General features: G+C 39.9%; 1 protein-coding gene across 3 annotated transcripts; it reads left to right on the top strand.

Moving 5' to 3' along the window:
• The first annotated feature begins 294 nt into the window (after positions 1–294).
• On the top strand, positions 295–20,181 carry MFAP3L (microfibril associated protein 3 like). Of its 3 annotated transcripts, XM_041479996.1 has the most exons (4): positions 302–354; positions 9,198–9,241; positions 11,798–12,193; positions 15,026–20,181. In XM_041479996.1, exons 3-4 carry the CDS (start codon positions 11,911–11,913, stop codon positions 15,886–15,888), a joined length of 1,146 nt encoding a protein of 381 aa, XP_041335930.1. In that variant the 5' UTR covers positions 302–354; positions 9,198–9,241; positions 11,798–11,910; the 3' UTR covers positions 15,889–20,181. The 3 variants fall into 3 exon arrangements, with proteins under 3 accessions (XP_041335931.1, XP_041335930.1, XP_041335932.1); XM_041479997.1 differs by lacking the exon at positions 9,198–9,241 and having other exon boundaries at positions 295–354; XM_041479998.1 differs by lacking the exons at positions 302–354; positions 9,198–9,241 and adding an exon at positions 10,378–10,422.
• The last annotated feature ends 273 nt before the right edge of the window (positions 20,182–20,454 follow it).

Genomic DNA, 20,454 nt, shown 5'->3' with positions numbered 1-20,454 from the left:
CCGCTCGCTTCAGGCCTCCCCACCTCGCCCGCGGCCGCCGCACGTCCCTGGCCCCGTCCCAACCCCGCGGCCGAGGGTTCTGCCGCCCCCCGCGCCCCCCGCGGGCCCCGGGGCCGCCCCCCGGCCCGGCTCCGAGCATGCTCAGTGCCGCCCTGACCTACTTTCCCCGCCGGAGCCGGCAGCGGCGGGAGCGCACGGCACGGGCACGGGCACGGCACGACACGACACGACACCACACGGGCACGGCGCGGCACTGCGGCAGCGCCGCGCTCCGCCCCGGGGCGGCGGCAGCAGCGGCGGCAGCACAGCGACACCGGCAGCGGCAGCGAGCGAGCGGGAGGAGCGGGCGAGCAGGTGAGCGGCGCGGGGGGCACGGGCCGCGGTATCCCAGCGGGCGGGCGGCGATCCCGGGGAGGCGCTGCCCGCCCTCGCCTCCATCGCCCGCGCCGCCGGCACCTGCCGCGGCTGCCGGTGAGCCGCGAGCTGGCCCCGGTACCGCGGTGGCTGCGGAACTCCGCGGTGAGCCCCGGGCGCGCTGTCCCGCGGCGGCCCCGGGGGGAGCCTGGAGGGCCGGAGCTGGGTCCGGTGGCCGTGCCGGGGGAGCGCTGCAGCTCGGCCAGGCGGGCACAGCGCTTCTCCCGCGGCGGCTGTCGCTCGCTCGCTCGCCCGCGGCCAGCCCGGCGTGGAGCGCAGTATCTGCCCGCGCAACGGGAGCGCAGTAATGCTGTGTTCAGCATGAAAGTTCAGGAGATTATTTCAAATCAGCACCGTGTCTTGACGGAAAGTGGGTTTCGTAAGGCAAAAAAAAAAAAAAAAAAAAAAAAAAAAAAAAAAGCTCAAGGCTTTACTGGAGCCTTCCAGCTCCTGCACGCAGGATGCTCGCTGCTATCCCGCCCTGAGAAGGGGAATGGGAGGTGACGCCTCAGTGCACAGACCTCTTCTATGGAGCTGACTTCAAAGAGAGGTGAAGTTGTGCCGCCTTAAATTTAAAATGAAAGATGCCTCCTGATATTTTGCTTTAATTACCCGTTTACTTCACGGGCTAGCCTCATAAGATACTCAGTTTCATAAGTGAGCTGAGGGAACTAGAATCTAACACTTCAGAGTTGTTGTACAGAGTGGTCTTGAAATAATATTTTAAGTCCTGTTTCTGAACAGGGCCAATTCCAGCAGTATCGGACAAGGGAGCTTAAGAGAACACAAGAGCGCTACTGAGCAGGCACTTTTCTAGTGCGTTTGTCTGGAGAGCCTTGTAAGAGACTACACTTCCTAACAGCCCTCTTTCATTTGTTAAATTGAACCATCTCAAATGCAGCTACCCTGATAACCCTGCTTGGGAAAATAAAAGTACCAAATGTGGCAAAATCCTAAATGCGACCTCATTTGGTACATGTTTGTCTGAAGGACTGTAAAATTATTTCAAAAGGAGGAGCACAAAGGATTTAAGGAGAGGGAAATGTAGCATTTTCATTCTTTAGAGACATTATATTGTAAAAGTGTTTGTCTTTTCACTGCAGTAGGACAGACTACAGCAGATCTTTTTTCAGTGGAGATGATGTTTTGCATGGCAGGAATCCTTTGTCTGGCTTAGCGTGTACAGTAGCAACAGCACCATTGATATACTTGTGGTTGCTGTACTATAAATCCTTTTTTATTAGAAATGTCTCAGATTGCAGCATATCAACATCAGTTGATGCTGAGTGCAGCTTACACAGCTGGAGTGCACATTGTGCACCAATTTTTTTTCTGAAGAATTCGGAGTGTTCAGAGGCCTGGACAAACAGCACAACAAACAAAAAAAAATGTTTTGTGTCCACTGCATATTTCCTGTCCTGAAGGTTCATAAAGTTTAGCAATAAAATCAGTTACTCTTATAACATTTAACACATAGTGCGAGTGTGGTAGTGAATTCTGAAGTGATCTATATTGTATAGCTCCAGTTGCCTTCCTGCCCCGTTCCATCACTTTTGCCTCCCTGCAGTTGGACAGGTCCTGCATGAATTTGAAGGAGGAGGATGAAGTTGGCACAGAACCTGGCTAAAGCACATGCATTCCTTTAACCAGGGGAACAAAACCCAAACCCAGCCAACAGAGGGTCCCATTTGAGACACAATGACAGGGGCTTCTGGGGAATTATTTAAATGGAAAAAAAACCAATCTCCATTTCAGTTCTTGTCTACAGAGTTTGGAATGTGGAGCTGGCATTTCTTTTTTAGTTTAAGCTTCTTGCCCAGTGTAAGGCACCAGCGAGATGTGGATGCAGTTTACTACAGGGAGAGTGAGCTTGCCAGCAGCTAAAATAACCTGTACCAAGCTCTTCTAGCAAGGTCTGCTTTCTCTCCCAGCAAATTGCACTTTTATTAGAAGTCTTTGCAGGCACAAGTGCCTGTGATCCTACTTTGAGATGTCCTGGATTGCAATAATAGTCACTAGAAGACTGGTGTAAGACCAAGGTCTTAGATACTTCCTGAAATTTTTCATTCTGTGATTCTGAGCTGCCATCCATTCATGCAAACTTGTGGGCTTTTTCAAATATCTCTCTGTACCCTTAATTTTGTTATTTAGTTTTGACAGTTGGCATTTGACAGTGTAATTTTCTGCCCATATACAGACCCACTGTAGAAACATCATTTCCAAGACAACGGAGAGGTTATCACTTTTCACCAGTTACTGTGATTAAAATTATCCATAGCAGCATTTTAGAGCATTTATCAGAAATAACAACCTCTATACAGATGTGTATAAATAACTTTATTTTGGAAAAGGGCCACTGTATGTGGAGGAATTAATTATTGCATTAAGAATAACCTACCTAGCCCAGACCTAATATTTAATTGACATGTGTCTGCCATAGTGATAGTTTTAGTCCAAGAAATGATTCTTGCTGATACTTTTAAGTCACGCAGGGGCCAGGGGACTGCAGCTACATGGGCGTGTGTGTGGTTCCCAGTCCTACGTGTGTGACTGTGTGGTATACACACAGTACTGGATGCTGAGAAAGTTATGTGCCTTTACTGTTACACTTCTCAATGTGGCATAGACATAACTGGCACCCAAGTCTGAAATTATAGAGGTTCTTTAGTAAGCTCTTGAGGGCCTTCAGCTAAATTATTGCATACACATGGCAATATATCGTCACACTAGGGCTGAATCGATCATGTTTGGGTACAAGCAAGACTTCAGCTGCTGCGTGGTGCAAGGCAAACTTGTTTGAATCCATCTTCTGTCCCCTTTGTTACTTGGGGAGGAAAGAGGCGCAGACACCTTTAACCTGAAATAATAATTTTCAGTTGCAATCAGTCATGAGCACTTAGATTCCTTTAAATTTCCCCTCTGACAAGGTTAATCCTGTCCTAATCATGGCATCTATGTGTAACCTCTCTGCCCTGTATCCCAGCAACCAATAAACATGAAAGCCAGTCATTAAAAATTATATCCATCTTACAGTTCTATAGGGATAGGGAAGAATAGTCATACTCAAATCTGTTTTGTCCTGTTCTTTTTTCTTTTATGTTCCAAATAATATGGGAGTCTTTTGTTAAGACAGCATAATATAAGCTATATCAGTGTATTGAAAACATTCAGTTGATCAAAATTTAGAGTTTAGATAGAATTTTTAGCCTGCAAGGTCCTTCATATCTTTGTTTAAGCAAAACTTAGTTTTTAGTTTTGTATTATATTTAAATGTCCTACATCTGGAATTTCCCTTTTTCCTTTGGACAAAGAAAACCACTAGACATACTTAAAGGATGGTTAGCTTTGACAGGCAGAGCTCAAAGGAGGAAGTGGAAGGAAGTGAGCTGAGCCACATTCTGCATTGCTGTGTTCTTAGCAATGAATCTCACAAAATTGGCCAAGAGCATATGAGGTCTGTTGCATTTGCTGACTTTGGTTATTTAAACTGTTGACAGAATAATGCTTACAGAGTGCAGGAATAAATAGAAGATACAAGGTGTGTAAAGAAAATGAAAGATACGTAGAACTTGGTGAGGCCAGGCAGAGCTCAGATGTACATGGAAGTGTGGGAGGGAGTCTCTGTGCATCTTCATTGTTCCTCCTTTCTCAACAGAGGGAACTCTTAAGCATTGATGCATCTGCATTTACTGCAACAGCAAACCAGCAGCAATGCTGGAAGTTTGCCAGGAGTTAAGCAAGGGACTCTTAAAGCCATACAATGTTTCTGGAATAAGAGCTTTGTATACAAAACTATGTTGAAATGTAATTGTACAGCCTCCATATAAATACAAACACAGAGGAAATCTAGATAATCTATATAAACAATTTTTTTATTTCTCAGAATAAAATTCTTCAAAGAATTTATGTCTAATAACACATAAGCTGAGCCTTGAAAAATCTCCACTATCGATAGTGTTGAATTTGCTTTATGATCTGGGTAACGTACAACTCAGTAGGACATTTTCATGACAGTACCTGCCTTGATGAAAAACAGCAAGCTTCTCCACTAAATATAGAGCAGTGCTTTTGCTGCAGTCATTAAAATACCACATAGAAAGAAAACACAGATTTCTCAGTGCATATAAGAGGGCACATCTGAATTGCAACTTTTTCATGAGAAGTTAACCATCCAAGTTGCCTGAGTGCTTTTGTTGCTTCAGTGTATTTTGCGAAAAGCTGATTTGATACATCTGAGATGCTAGAATTACAGGAGCTGTGGCATCAAAAGGGGATTTTCCAGAGGTTTGGTACCTACATCCTAGTGGTTTTAAATAACCTCTCCAATATTTACCCACTGACCATCATCATTCTTTTTTAGGTTAATGGATTAGCATCTCTTGAGTGTTCGTTGACATCAGGAGAGTGCACATCAGACCATTCAAAGACGTGGTTAAATCAATGGGTCCATTCAGATATCTAAAGTGAAGCTCTAGGATGCCATGTGCTTGCTAGTTTTGCAATATTGAGACATGAAGTAAAGAGAATAGAGACATGAAGTAGATAAAGGAGGAGAAATTTACAGTAAAAAAGTTCTGAAACATTTACACACAGATAAAGGCAACATGAAAACTTCCATTGTATAGCTGCTGAATAGAAGGGCATATGCTTCTTTCCCTAAATGAAAAGTCTGGATATTACATTAATTTTCAATTACACTTTATTGCTTGCTGCTCTCTTGCTGCAGTGTCCTATTACACTATGGAACCCTGAAACTAAGACAGTTGTATCCTTATAATGCTTCTTTCCTCTGTTACCCCCTACAGTGTTGTGTGTGTTCAGAACAAAATAATTTTAGAAGAACAAAAACTGATAATAACTTAAGTTTTGATCAGGTTCTGCCATTAATGGTAGAATAAGCTACAGCACTTGATCATTTGATTTTTCCTTCTTTTTTTTTTTTTTTTTTTTTTTTTTTTTTTGTTATTTATCATTTATCACCCTACAAAAGAGATTGAAAAATGTTTGCCTGTAAGAACTTACCAATGCCTGCAAAACATACAATTAATTTATAGGCTTCTTTGTTACAATTTTTTTAAGACAGGTGTGCTAGAAAAGATCTCCAGGTTGCCATACTGACAGCTCTTCCTGTTCACTGCCCAGGGTCATACACTCAGAGGATAATGCATATACAGAAATTAAGCCCCCACATTCCTCATAGGCTGTCATAATCTATGAATCTGTACTTGTAAATTATATACAGTCTCTCTTGAATCTTCATCGATTCCCAGCGATTATTTTATCCTGTGTCAAGAAATCGAGGCAACCACCTTGAGGGAGGTGTTTCTCCCCCTCTCCTCTATCCTTGTGAGACCCCACTGGGATCCTCAGCACAAGAAAGATGTGGACAGGGTGAAGGAAGTCCATCAGAGGGTAATGAAGATGCTCTGAGTTCCCTTGGCGGGAAATGAGTCTTCTCTATATGGTAAAGAGGAGATGTACCGTTCTTATCAGGTAAATGCAATGCAGAAGGCCAAATATTTTTTTTCAGGCTGTAGTCAACACTCTCAGTCTGTCTTATTATTCTAAAATGCTGCTTCTCAAAAAATTACAAAGGAGCTCATGAAGACAATTTCCCAGCATTCCATATAGCAATTTTTAAGATCAGACATATTTTTCCCATTGTCTTCCCCAAGGCAATTCTTGTGTTTGTGTTTCTGGAGTATTACAGTTTCTTTAGGTTGGGGGGCTGCCTCTGGGGGCTGTCTGATTCAACTGCCTTTTCAAAGTAGGGCCAGTGTATACCAGCTCAGTCAAGTTTTGAACTTCTCAAAGGATAGGGATTCCATAGCCCATCTGGGCAATCTATTGCAGGACTTGACCTCCTGCATAAATGTTTGTTTCATATTCATAATTTCTGTTCTTGCAGCATGTGTCCTGTGGCTCAAATCCTTTCACAGCACATCTCTCAGAGGAGCCCATGTCTGTCTTCTCTATTCCCTCCCATCAGGTGGCTGAAGGCAGCAAGTGTGACACCAGGTGACTGAGCAGATATGGTCAGGGCTCAGCCCTGTTGAGAGGCTCAGCCCTGTTTCCTAAAGTTCCCAGGCAGCTGAAGGCAGCTGGAGAGACTAAATAAGCATATAGCTGGGGGCTGCTGCCCAGCTGGGAGGCCCCAAACTAGATGTGCAGAAGGAAGCTCTTCATCTTACAAACACCACCAGCAGATCACCTATTCAACATAGCCAGGGAAGCAGAAAGCCATGAAACTACAAAGGACTGAAATCCCCCACTCCAGGAGAATGAAGAGCAGCTCTTCTGAAACCAAGCATTAATATTTTATCAACTGACAAATGAGTAGAAAAATAAGTCAGAAATTTTCTGCTAGTTGTAAGTGAGTGACATTTTTTTTCCTCTGCATGTCTGGATCCTAATAATTAGACCTTTTCAATAGGTGGTTCTCACTCATAAGCCTATGAACTTCTCACACAGCTTCTCACCTGTGTGGCATAAGTTCCTCCATTTGCATTCCTGTTTCACTAACACCTTTAACTTTTACTTTTGCCCACTCTTAAAAGACATTGCCTATGGAAACTAGGAAAAATAGCAAGTAGTTTTTAAATAATAAAAAACTAGCCTTAATTTTGTTTTGTAGCATCAGCCTTTATACTTCTTTTAGACAAGGGAGAGCTAGAATGAAAATAATATCATTTTCTTGGTCACTTACACGCCAAGGAAGATAGCATTGGGATGTTAAAGCTATAGGAGCACAATTTGTGCATTATGCAGTAAGCTGGCTTCTTGTGCTTCACTTACGACTTGAATAACCTCACAGTTAATAGGATTACACATTATTCCAAGAACAAGAACAGGCCAGTCTTACAGATGTGAGCAAGCCAGGAAACAGTATGCATCACTGCCCTCCTTTTCTATTCTTTTGTGCTCTGTCATCATGTTGTTCTGCACAAATGCAGCACTTACAAGCATGACCCTATAGTCATTTTCTTTGGTGGCAGTAGTATGGGAAGCAAACACATCTATGACATGAAAAAATAAATGGTCAGTCAGAACATGTCTCTGATTAATGTTCCTAGATGTGTCTGTCAGTCCTAGATGTGTCTTCTGTTTAGACTGATGCCTGATCTTGGACAGAGAAGTTTAAACTGTAGCTTTTGTCCACGTTTTCACATTAATTAGGAGTAAAACTTTCATGCTGCAGCTTTGCTTTTTCCGGAGTCCCCGTTCCAGGGGACTTTTCTGGATAGAAATGTGTAGAGAGCGTGCTAGAGCTGGCTGTCATGTAACTTAAAAGAAAAGCTTGTCGTGTGTTCTCATGTGGCTCAAGTCTTTCCTTGGAAGTTAATCTCACAAGCAGTAAATCTGTTATTTTAATATTTTCAATTTACACCATTTGTGTTGGGGAATGGAAAAACAGATCTATTTAATCTATGGACCACTGGCAAGCATTTTTGAGTGGTAAATGTTATTCCAGATACAATACTGCAGGAAAGTTTCCTATATACATGTTCTAGTTGCTGGAGGAGAGTTTGGGAATTCCTTTCATTCCATCTTTGGAGGCAGGCCTGAATAGCTCAGAATAGTAAGAGGTGTTCTTTTTCCATTCCATACACCACGAATTTAAAAGTTAAAAAAAAAAAAAAAAGTATATGTAACCACATTAATTATATTATATAGAGTTTTATTTTTTGTAAGTATTTTAGTGGTAGCTCATATGCTTTGGTGATTACATTCTTTCCATGACTAGAAATTAGCTCTTTGTTTATAGTGACCTTTTCATGGCAAAAATGCTCTGAGACTCAATCTGTTCCTACAGTGTGAGTCTCAGGATTGCAGATGTCCTCCTTCTTCAGAGTACTGTGTTACTCTCACTCTCAAGGAGTTATTACAGGAATCTTTGTTTTAGTCTAGTCAATCCAGCTTTCTCTGACTTAGGTCAGATTAAAAGGTTACAGTCTTGGCTGCCTTCATCAAGTTTATCATAGGTCACAGCTAATTGCTGCCTCTCGTGGCCGAGATCCTGGGCGACACTGTACCCACTTCTCCAATACTCTGGATTCTCTTGCTGCTTTGCCAGATATCAGTAGCAGTCCTCTTTTGGTCTCAGTCTTCTCCCCATTTAGTTGTGTGATTAAACCATAACTCGTTACATCACTTATGTTTAGCAAAGCAGCTGGCTCCCAGATCTGTGTTCTCTGATATACTCAGGCTGCTCTTGCACCTGTGGCAAAGCAGGAGGACAGGAACTCTCAGCAAATCTTCCTTTGCATCAGCATCTGGTGTGAGCACATTTTCTACCCTTTCAAATTGTCTCTCTGCTTCTCTCTACTTTCCTAATCTGACTCTAGCATTTTTGGTCATGCCCAGCAGGTTTGCAGAGGGTCCTGGACATTCAGGTCCCAGCATGGCCAGCCTGTAACTTTCTTGTGTCAGCAGGGGCTAAGAAAACCTTCTTTGGTTTCTTCCATCTCTTTTTGTTTCCTGATAACATTGGAGAAGATGCACACCAAAGGACAGATTGCCTGCTGCTTCCTAGTTTCCCTGGGAACATTTGGCTAAACTTGTATCTTAAAACACCATTCTTCAGAGAGATCTCTCCCTGTCTCCTCAAACATACTCAGGCACTTCCCTGGATGGCATATGAAAGCAGCAACCATAATTTCCAAACATTCTGCTTTAAACCTACTGTCTGATTATTCCTCATGTTAGCCACCAAACTGTAGTTATTTCAAATAGAAATGTATCTACAAAGATATTTAGTATTTTCTTAATATTCTATATTCCAGGAACATACATGAGAGAGTACATTCCCAGGAGTAAGAAGGAGTAGGTAAGAATCTTACACAGTAGACATAAACGATTCATCTCTGTTTCCTAAGATTTACTGCAGCTATTTACGGTTCAATTCTGGGCCAGAGTGAAGGAGTCACTGTTACCTTCAGACTGGCCATATTGTGGACCAGTCACACTTGCCATCACTACACAAAGGTACCGTTTCTGCTTCCGTATGCTCTGCATTCAAAACAAGTGAACATATGGAACAGGCAACGCCTTACTGCCCTCACATCTCGCAAACCTCCACCCACATCCCTGTGCTCTGTGCAATCAGTGGGTCATCAGCTACCTTGATCAGCTTTCTGATACACTGTTGGTCCCTTCCTTACAGGTTTTCTGTTCAGCCACTGTGGAGATGCTATTTCATTTTCTTCTGGAGTGCAAATTGTTCTCCACAATAAACACCTTTTTTGATTGCTGCTGATTTTTCTGCTGTAAAAATATATGATAGACCCAAATACAGTAATAACAAGCCCCAGAGAGCAATTGGAACACACAGCTTAATCAGTTTATATTATCTTTTGCCCTTCCCATTGTCTTAATCCAGCCAGTCTCTGTTCTTGCTCTTTTGCCAGGAAGTGTGATTTTTGCTTTTCTGTATGGCGCAATGCAGATGTGTGACACTGTACAAAAACATTTTATAGACTGAATATATGTAATCATGAAGAATGTCAGTGTCCAAGGTTAATGGAGTAGTAGAAATGAGATGTGAATAGTTACTGAAGTGAATAGGCAGAACTGAAGGTTTTTCCCAAACTGCTGACTCAGACAGTGTACCTTCAAAAGCACAGACTCTACATGCTTTGCATAATTGGAAGTAGATTTCTGAAGTCATTGTTTATATAGCTTTATATGACAAATGACATTTGCATATTAGTATAAAGTTAAAAATTATTCTCTCTCTTCAAGAGAAATACTTTGACAATCAGTAATTAAAAAAGCAGAGAAAACACAGGACAGGACAGGCTTGAAGCTAGGACAGCTTGAAGCTCTACATCATGCCAGCAGATTATTGAAAAAAATGTAAGTTTTCATTTCTAATGATTCATCCTGTAAAATGGAAGAATTAATTTGCTTTTTCAATAACACTGTATCTATTTGTATTAAAGCAAGTTCATTGTTTTACAGAGAAGAGAGGATACATAACAAAACAACCTAAATCAAGTATGAAAGATGGTAATGTTGCTTTCTTTCCTTTTTGAATACAAAAGAAAATAAGGATGGGGATTTTTCCTTTGTTTCTTTTTATTTTAGTGTTTTGTTTGTATATATAACTGATATAGAGAACTGATCTTGTCAGCAGTTGCTAAGTGTTCTAAGGCATATGAGTTACCATGAGTCAAATGTATATTTAAGAAAATAGAAACTTTTTTGAAATGGAATTGTTCATTTGGGGAAAGTTGGTTAGATAGTTTCCTATATTCAGATTCCAGATAGATTTCTCTATCTAATAAATTTCACTATGTTTCAGTTATTTACCTTAGAAACACATGAGCAAAACCAGTATAGTTGGATAGTCTGTGATTTTAACATGATTTGTGGCCTTCAGACTCTTAAATGAAATTTTCCAAGGTGCTCATTTTGAGGCCAACACTGTGCCTTCAGTCAGTACTGAATGCCAATTGTGTTCACTGGGAGCATAATGAGGCCAATAGAGAGCACTTTTGTAAACCACTCCCCCGCCTCTGTCCAGAAACTGAAATCACTGCTTCAGAAAGGCCTCATTGTGGGTGATTAGTTGAAGGAAAATACTAAGGGTAAATGTGCAAAACGTACACAGGCGAAATGCTTAATGCCACATAAGGAAAGGAAAAGTCCTAACTTCATTTGTATCTCAAAGGAACATTAATCATTATTATGTTACTAGCAAGTACTCTTTCTTACTAATCTGCTCTAAAAATAACAACACTGAAATTACTTTATCAAGCATGAAATACCCTCTTTTGAGAATAATCTTCCATGCTATATTTTATCTCACACAGCAGTAGCTTAAGAAAAGTGAATGGTCTGAGATGTTTTGTTGTATGTGCTGCTGTGTTTGGGAAAAAAATGTGTATATCAAAGATTCCAGCATTAGATCCAAAAACCCTTCCTGGAATTGTTCTTTCTTACACCATGTTTCCCAGTTCATCTAAGACCATGCATGTGATAGAGCTGCAGCACCAAACTGGTAGTGACAGCTTTTAATGTGCTGTACCTCCGTTTTTCCTGTTGATTTTGCAAATGGTTAAAAACAAAAAAAAAGAAAGGAAAAAAAATCTGTTGAACTTTTGGCATAAAACTGTAGCTGCTACTGTAGCTAAACTGCTGCTAAGTGTCTAGGTGATAAAAGCTTTCTCCTACGCCTGTCACTCTGAACAACACCATTGTCAGGAAAATGTATGCATCTTTTTCCAGTAAGGATAAGGACTGTGATAACATTAGCATTTAGACAAGACAGTGCGCTGATGATTGTGAAATGCATTAATGGATGTGTCACTATTTTAAAAGAGCATATCTAATGGACTGTTTATATATGCCGTCTCACTGTACTTATTTATTTATTTTATAGGATATTTTAAGCATAAAATTGCACAGATCAAAGTAGAACACTCCTGTGACCTGCTCACCTCAAGGACTCAACAGAATCAGTTCCCAGCCAGTCGTGTACACCACTGAAGGAAAATGGACATACTGAACAGCCGCCACTTTTTGTACTTTCTGCCTACCACACGCCTTGTCATCTTATTAGCAGCTTTGACCACTGCTGAGGATGTGAGTAACAGCACTTTGAACCGCACTGACACACACACGGGGGCCGCGCCTGTGGTGATCTCCCACATCGACCACATCATAGTCAAGGAGGGCAGTAGTGCCTTGATCGACTGCAATGTGCAAGGGAGTCCCAGCCCACGTTACAGATGGTACAATTCCAATGGCCGCCTGCTCCAAGAGGAGGAGAATAAAGGTAGGATCTTAGGAATAGCACTGATGTAGCCTGTCCAGAGACACTTCTGATTTCAGCAAGTTGAAATAACCTGAATTTAATGGCCTGGCTGCATGAAAATAAATGAAAGCTTGGTGGCAGTTATAAATTTTTTATGCACACCTTGGAAGAAAACAGTAACTTTTTGTGTGTTATTTATAGCAACTCATAGCAAGAGGCTGAAGCAATTAACAGAAGTAGTAGACAGGCCTCTTTTCATTGGAAGACTTCATGTTTGTTCTGTTTCTCATTCTGTCCTCCTTTGTTCTTCTCTGGCACCAAAAAAAGATTAAAAAGCTGTTTCCCAACTCAAAGGAGGATTCTCATGACATATGAGAATAGTTTGTTGGCGTAAACACAGCTAACTCCCTGGTATGCCTGCTGTCTTTATGTGCAGTGCCATGGTAGTGTGAGAAACACAAGATGCCCTGAACAACCAACTGCAAAACCTATACAGGGCAGCAGTCAGAAGGACAGGCCAAATTTGAGCCTTCCTGGCTTTAGTTAAGACTCTTCAGTGGTGTTTGCCAGAGACCATAATTACACAAGCTTATTTTCCTTAAATTGATGGTTTGGGTGATAATCCTAGTTATTCTTCTAGGGAGTGTTTGAGGGGAGTGTGAGTATATTAAAGGTGTTTTTCTTATGTAATCCTTCCATAGTGACTGCTTTGTTCACAGCATGATGAAATAAACTCTTAGTTTAGTGTGCCTAACTAATGGCTGACCTGACAGCGAACTCTGCTGTGACAGGAGTAACAATTGACCCAGCTTGATGTGAAAGAGCAGTGTGTATCTGTAAGAGCTTACTGTGTAACTGGTTATGTTTTACAGTACAGAATGTTATCATTTTCTGAGTTAAGCTAGAGAAAGGAACTACTTGAGCTACTAAGCAGATTTTGATTTGTGCGGTTGTGGCAACATACAGTGATTAGTGTGCTGGAGTGTTTTGCTAAGGTTCACGAATAGAAAATTTCCCCTTTAGTAAGGCATCTAAATTTAGGTCTTTGTGTAGTCAGCTGAGAGAGGTAGCTAAAATAAACATTTAGGTAGATGAGCAAAAACTTTGACCAAATCAGTAAAAAGTGCAGATGTAGTATTAAGACAACATTACTTTAACTTAGAATTTCAGCAGTGCAATACCTCCTTTAAGAGACTGTCTTTCTGTAAGAAATGTTTCCTAGACTGAGACCTTTCTTTGTGGTGTTAAGTATGGCATTGAATTGTTATCAAAACTCAGCAATGATACCTTGTCTAATCATTTTCTTATGTGGGTCAATATGTCTGTCAGGATCCACTGGCATAGACCCAGTCACTGAGTTCAATACCATTATATCATTTATAACAGCTGGAGCCAGGTTGCATCACAAGGCACCTTGTTATTTCACAATTAATTGAAACCTACTTTGCAAAAAGGACCAGCATTCAAATTCAAGGAAATACTGAGCAGCAAATACTCTGCATTTTTTGTTATGCTGGAGGTGGAGGAAGAAGTGTCATCTGTTACAGATTCTAATATTTCCTCTGTAAAGGAGTTTTCCTCTGAATTTGCCTAAATTTAGCAGATTGGGGTAATTTTTTTTTATGTGAAGGTCTGATTTAGACTGAGCTTTTATTTCTTCTGCATTTTTTAATTTCAGGCAAAAAATTATTCAGCTGATTTCAAGAAATATGCTAGGGTAAAAAAATATTGTTTCATTTAAGTTAAAACTTCTAAGTAAGAGGATAAAAAGACATAATTAAGAACTGTCTGTACACATGGACTGAGGCAGGGATCTTGTGGGAATACTTTATACGTAGGCTTCTACTGGAGATAATGTGAAACAATTTGGGTAAGCCGTGTTTAACTAGAAAAACTTTGAGGAACTAAAAATCTTAATTCATTACCAATTAATTAAGTGACAAATACAGTAATTGAGTTAATCTTGAATCACTTTAGCAGTGACAGGAGTGATGGGTTTTTAACATGTTTCAAATGCATTTTCATACCTAAACTATTCTACTGTGCCAGGTTCAAAGAATATCAAGCATGCATGTATATGAAATGTATATGTCCATGCAGCAGACAAAGTTATCAATTATATTACATTGATAGAAATTACTTTTAAAGGTAAAAGAAGTTCTGTCATGGTGTGTAGAGGTTCTTACCAACAAACAAGGCGTTCCCTGTCATGGCTCTTCTCCTTTCCATCTATTTTACTTCTCCTATCCTACTTACCTCTCTTTAAAATTATCCTTCAAAATCAGTTTCTGAGCACCTCAGAGTGTAGGCAATGTAGTCTATGATGTCTGAAATGTTAGGGGTTTTAAAGTTTGCATTAACAGAATTATATGAGATACTGTAACAAAATGCCAAAAATAACCCAATTTTAAGCAAGTGCATTTTCAGGGAACAAAACAAGGAGGGTTTAAGTAGGTTTTTCTGCCTCACAATCCCATTGATCCTTCTTGAAGGATCCGACTCCTTCAATTCACTTCTTTGAGGAAGTGTGACCTGTGTTTGGGAGGCTCTCTGGAGTAGTCCTATGTTTGTAGCTTAACTGACCACAAGATTGAGATAGATGGGATGCATATTAGCATTTTCTATGAGACCCTATTAGGGCATGCTCTGACTATCCAGAGTTGATATCAGGGATTTGACAGTTGTAGTAACATAGCTAGGATCCCAGGCCTTTATGAAGGTAAATTCTTTGTCTTCTTGTGAACATTATTTCCTTCTTCCAAAACATGAAGCCAGTTTGATAAAGCTGATATTTAAGACTATGCTGATCATGTGACAAAATACTTCTAAGTTACTCTGTTTCCTCTCCAACAGGAAAATGGTGGTTTCTTGACAATGGGCTACTAAACATTACCCGCGTGTCATTTGAAGACAGAGGTAAATACACGTGTGTTGCATCTAATGCGTACGGCAGTGTTAACAATACTGTGACGCTGAGGGTTGTTTTTACCTCTGGAGATATGGGAATCTATTACATGATTGTCTGCCTTGTGGCTTTTACCATTGTTATGATACTGAACATTACTCGGTTATGTATGATGAGCAGTCATCTGAAGAAAACCGAGAAAGCAATCAATGAATTCTTCAGAACAGAAGGGGCAGAGAAACTTCAGAAGGCCTTTGAGATTGCAAAGCGTATCCCAATTATCACATCAGCCAAAACGCTCGAGCTTGCCAAAGTAACCCAGTTCAAGACCATGGAATTTGCTCGCTATATTGAAGAGCTTGCTCGGAGTGTACCTTTGCCACCTCTCATCATGAACTGCAGGACTATAATGGAAGAAATTATGGAGGTTGTTGGTCTGGAGGAGCAAGGACAGAATTTTGTACGGCAGGCGGCAGAAGGCCAGGAGACCACTGAAACAGATGAGCTTTATATGATCCCAAATGCTTTGACACGCAGTGAATCTCCCACAGCTGACTCAGATGCATCGTCACTGCATGAGCCACCTCAACAGATTGCAATAAAAGTGTCAGTTCACCCATTGTCCAAAAAGGACTGCATGGATGGTCAGTCACAGGAAAGCATGCAGTTGGACACCAAGGAAGAAGACACTCCTCAAACACCAGCACTTCCTGCGGAGCCCCCTCCTGAGCCTTCTGCTGAACTCAGTTCTGATGACACAGCATTGGCAAATGACAAAAATACATGCGTTATATATGAAAGCCATGTATGATAGTTACTCCTGAATCTATGCATAGCAGGAAAATCAGGTGGAGCTCTTTTAAAAATACATATTGTACTTGCCGCTAAGCCTTACCTGGAGACTATCATAGCAAAAGCATGTAAGTGGATTATTTGGCACTTTCTTCTCAGTTTGAGTTTAGTTTACCATGATGTATGGCAGAGTAATTGCTATTACATTAATATTAATTGCTCTTTTTGATTAGGAGTATTTCTAAGAAACATTTACCTCAGCAGTTTCTAGGTTGGAGTCACCTGTAGTGGCTCCTGGAAGTCACTGGTAGTCTTTGGTGTAGGACACTTGAACTTACTAAACATAAAACTGGTTTCCATTTTCCTCTTTCACTCTCGTTATTTCCATCTATTGCATTTTTGCAAATATTAACTTGTGAATTTGAAATATTGCCCAAGAGGCAGCACTCCAGTAGCCAAATAAAATCCTAATAGATCCCATTTACAAAGCCTGTTTGCTCAGCTGCATTGTGATTTACAGGGCTATTAAAGAAAGTTAAAATGTTTCCATTTCATTTGAGACCACACTGCTTAGCCACATGGGAAATAGTTTTCCCTTTTTCAGGGAATGAAGATGCCAACAATTGTTTGTTTTGCATGAAGAAACAACTTTGAGGGGTATATTACCGATGGGAAAGCCATCCGAAAGTTTCAGTTCAACAGCTCTGCAAGGTTTTTTTGCATACATTTGAGCATTTTCTATGTTGCCAGAAGTTTATATGGCAAACAGCTGCAAATATGCAAGATGTCTTGTTTTGAAGTGATTTGAAAGCAGTAACTATGTACTACCTTACCAGAAGATTTGTAGGTTCCATAACAGTCCTGCAAATGAAGTTGATAACAAGGCTGAATGGCAAAATACCCTTTCATTTGGCTTCTTAATTTTGATATTCTGAAGATCAATCCTAAATTCATATATAAGCATCAGTTTGAGAGTGTTTTATCCAAACTGAAAAAAAAATACAATCAAGTGTCCTATAAAATTACAAAGACAGTCATGTAACTGTTAAATGTGATATAATGGCATTGAGATTTTGGGAACCTCCTACACGTAGGATGTTCACTGCTCGAGTACATGTGACTCTACCCCAGTAAAGCTTTAATGATCGTAGCAATTGTGGCATTAAAAAGGATCAACATCTCTGCCAGAAAATGCCAGGAGTGGAAGGGAAGTAATAATTTCTCTTGCAGATAGACAATAAAAAGTACCTTCTCTGCAGTCTGGAAAGAAAGCACTTACAAGGAGTTTGTGTAGGGTTAATAGCATATTACTTAATTACCTGACGCATTTAGTTTGAAACTAATGAACAAATTATCACCTTATAGTGTTTAAAAAGGATTGTATTATAAATATAGATACTTAAAATAAATCTGGAATGAAGTATACTGTAGAAAAAGAAGTCTCTTAGGTCTATGGGGAGATGATCCATGGATGGCTCTCTGGACATTTTAGGAAAGCAGCCACATCTTCATAAGGTGTCTGTTGGAGGCAATCAGTTATATTAACTGCACAGGTAATCAAGACCAGACAAAGTCAGTGTTGCAGGTACCTAAAAGAATCCTTGATAATGAACTGAGGTCTTGTGTCAACTTCCTCATGTTAAAGTGCAGAGCCTCACCAGCAGTGCAATACAGGAATACCCCATGACTTACATAGGTGATGCAAAGATGGCCCCATATTTATCTTTCTGTGGTTATTAAAAAAAATACATGTTTAATAATGGATTTCAGATTTTACAACCAATTTGTGAGAAATGGCAGCATTCAGATGTCTCATCTTTTTGTGCTCACCACAGTGGCACGTTTCTACACAAAATACATTTGCACATGCCCAAAAGGAAACATGCAAGGGCAAAGTCCCATTAGGAATGTGACTGGAAATATTTGCGTTCCAGCGAAGCAATATATATGTAAGACAGAAGTTAGTTTAAAATAATACCATAAAGAACCTCACTTCTGACCAGCATGATTAACAATAGTATGGTGCAAACTGTTAACTTCTTGTCTGAATCCAAAGGACATTTCTGTTTAGTGTTCACATCAGTTTTTCAAGTTACTTGATTTGCTTCTGAAATGAAAAAGAACAAGGGCAGAAACAAAAGCAGGAACTTGCACTAAACTCCTTCAATTCACCTTAACCTCCTGAGAAGAGGTACGTTGACCTTTCTGCCTGTCCAGCATTTACAAACAATGCCCATGCATTCTAAAGTTACCTACCTGGTGCCCAACTAAGATTGCACAGATAAGCAAGGATGTTCTCCTTGAAAGCATAAAAATAACTTTTAAATTACTCTTTTTTTTTTAAAGTTATAAAAATATTTATTGCAGTATTTTAATTTTAATCTTTTTAAACTATGAAGTTTTTACAGTAGAGATCAGACCCCTTCACGTATTTCTATAGTGTTCTGACCCTGCTTCTCTCAGGCTGTCCTCCAGCCTCTTTATTTATTGAGAAACATTTGAGAGCAAACAATCCCCATGGATTTCTTCAGTATCACTGTGTAAACTTCCTTGAAGATACAAATGATGTTTTTCCCTAGAGGTTGCCCACAAAGGGCACGTTTGAAGTACACACAAACGCACATGGCAAACCACATATAAGCAACCGGTACTCGGATTAGATACATGCAATACATGGAGTGGTGGATTCCTGCTGTTGCAAGGTCAGAGGGAACCCTGAATTTTCTAGAGCTGGAGTCACTCAGTGATGAGAGTTCACAGGTAGGACTGCTCCAACCAGTCTGGACATTTAGCTTTGTGTTATTATCATCTGAATAAAAACTAAACAGCACTGTAGCTGAAGAAAATACAGATTTTATACAGAACCAATGGGTCTGGTTTATGTGGTTTTCTGGTGGTTTTGTGTCTGCTGCTCAGTGTCTTATGCACACATTATATGACACTTCTAAGCCTAAAGCTTTTTATACACTTTCAGAAACTTCCTTTGTGGAAGACAGATGGGAAGCAAGACCCAAACCTGTCTTTCCTGTTCCAAACTTTCTGGCTGTGCTATTATAAAGTATGCAATTGTATCTTGCAGTATTTCTTAGCAAATGGCTATTTTATTGTCCAAAAACACAATTACCAAACATAAAATTAATAATGGCTCTAAGAAAATATTAATGTTTGCATTGTTATATATTTTCATGCACCTTAAGCACTTCAGGGGCATTAATCTGTTCCCATCATTGGACTATGCACACTTTTTGTTACATTTTTCTATTTATTGTACCACCAAACACTAATGGTTCTTAAAACACTCAGAATCTGGAAAATCAGTCCAACTGAAATTGCATTCTAAAAGCAAAGGAACACCAAGAGATTTGCATAATATATTTACACCATTTTCAAATATTTTTGCCAAACTTCATGAACGATTACTAGACTCTGCAGCAGAAGAAATCAGTGTTGGATTTAAATTTCACACTTATTATTCTTTTCTCAGTAAATGTAAGATCATACTAATCAGACCACTTAAACATAGTATTCACTAACTATTTTCTCAACATTTTAGTTTTGAGCAGCATTTGTTTCCTGCTGATCTTTTTTTGTTCTCTGATTTGAGCATGTTTGTGATGAAGCCTATCCTTCAGGGGTTTTTTGTCTATCATTTAAAAAATTTAAAAGAACCCATAGACCAGCATTTTATGCAGGTTTGTTGGTACTTGGTAAGGCACAGAAGTACACTGCTGTGCTTAAAAATTACTGTATAATCATAAGACTTGCAAAATGGCATATACAGGCAGATGTTGATTTTTTTTAAATCAGTGCCTGTTTTATTCTAATGTAGATACTATGTCAGTTCCTTGATTTGCAGTTACCTTTTGACAAAAGTACTGTAACATATAACCAGGGCTTTCTGACTTTCAGTTTGGTCAGATTAACTAATTCTAGAAAGTGTTGACAGTGTCAGATTTTCAAAGTTCTCATGGGATATCTTGGCAGCATGCTATTTTAAGAGTTGGCCTCTTGAATATGCCATATTTAGTGGGACAACTGAAAGCTTCTTAGATGCAAAGGAAATGCTTGCACTAAAGTCTTGTAAGTTATATTTCATTTATTATGAAAACCTTTTTGATTTTACAAGAAATGTAAGACAAATATGAATGTGTTCTTTTGAGAAGCAGTTGCTGTATTTTGATTTAAATAACTGTTATGATTTTATAGCTCATGGCCGTAAACCACAAAGAGAAAAGTTCATGCTGAAGTGGCAAAATGAAATGTGATGTAGCTTGTACATTGATCATTGTTTCAATAAAGAATTTGCACAGAGTCTACTGAGTTTGTACACATTCAACAAGATATTTACAGTGCCACAACACCACTTTCCCACAGAAATGGATACTTAATAGCATACATCCTGTACTAATTTTTGGAATAACCAGCTCAAACCTTTTCTATGTCCATTTTTTCTCTCCCTGTCTTACCTTCCTATACTTTCTTCTGTCCCCAGCAGCTCTGCTGTGCCATTTCTCAAATAGGAACAGAATGAAGTTAGTTGTCAGGGCAAGTGTTTCTGCACCTCTGTTCCAAACTGACCTTTTAT

Source organism: Pyrgilauda ruficollis, unplaced genomic scaffold (genome assembly GCF_017590135.1).
Source record: "Pyrgilauda ruficollis isolate IOZ18807 unplaced genomic scaffold, ASM1759013v1 scaffold5, whole genome shotgun sequence".
NCBI classification, from domain to species: domain Eukaryota; kingdom Metazoa; phylum Chordata; class Aves; order Passeriformes; family Passeridae; genus Pyrgilauda; species Pyrgilauda ruficollis.
The sequence above is the reverse complement of the archived record's forward strand: the minus strand, read 5'-3'. Positions and strand labels throughout refer to the sequence as shown.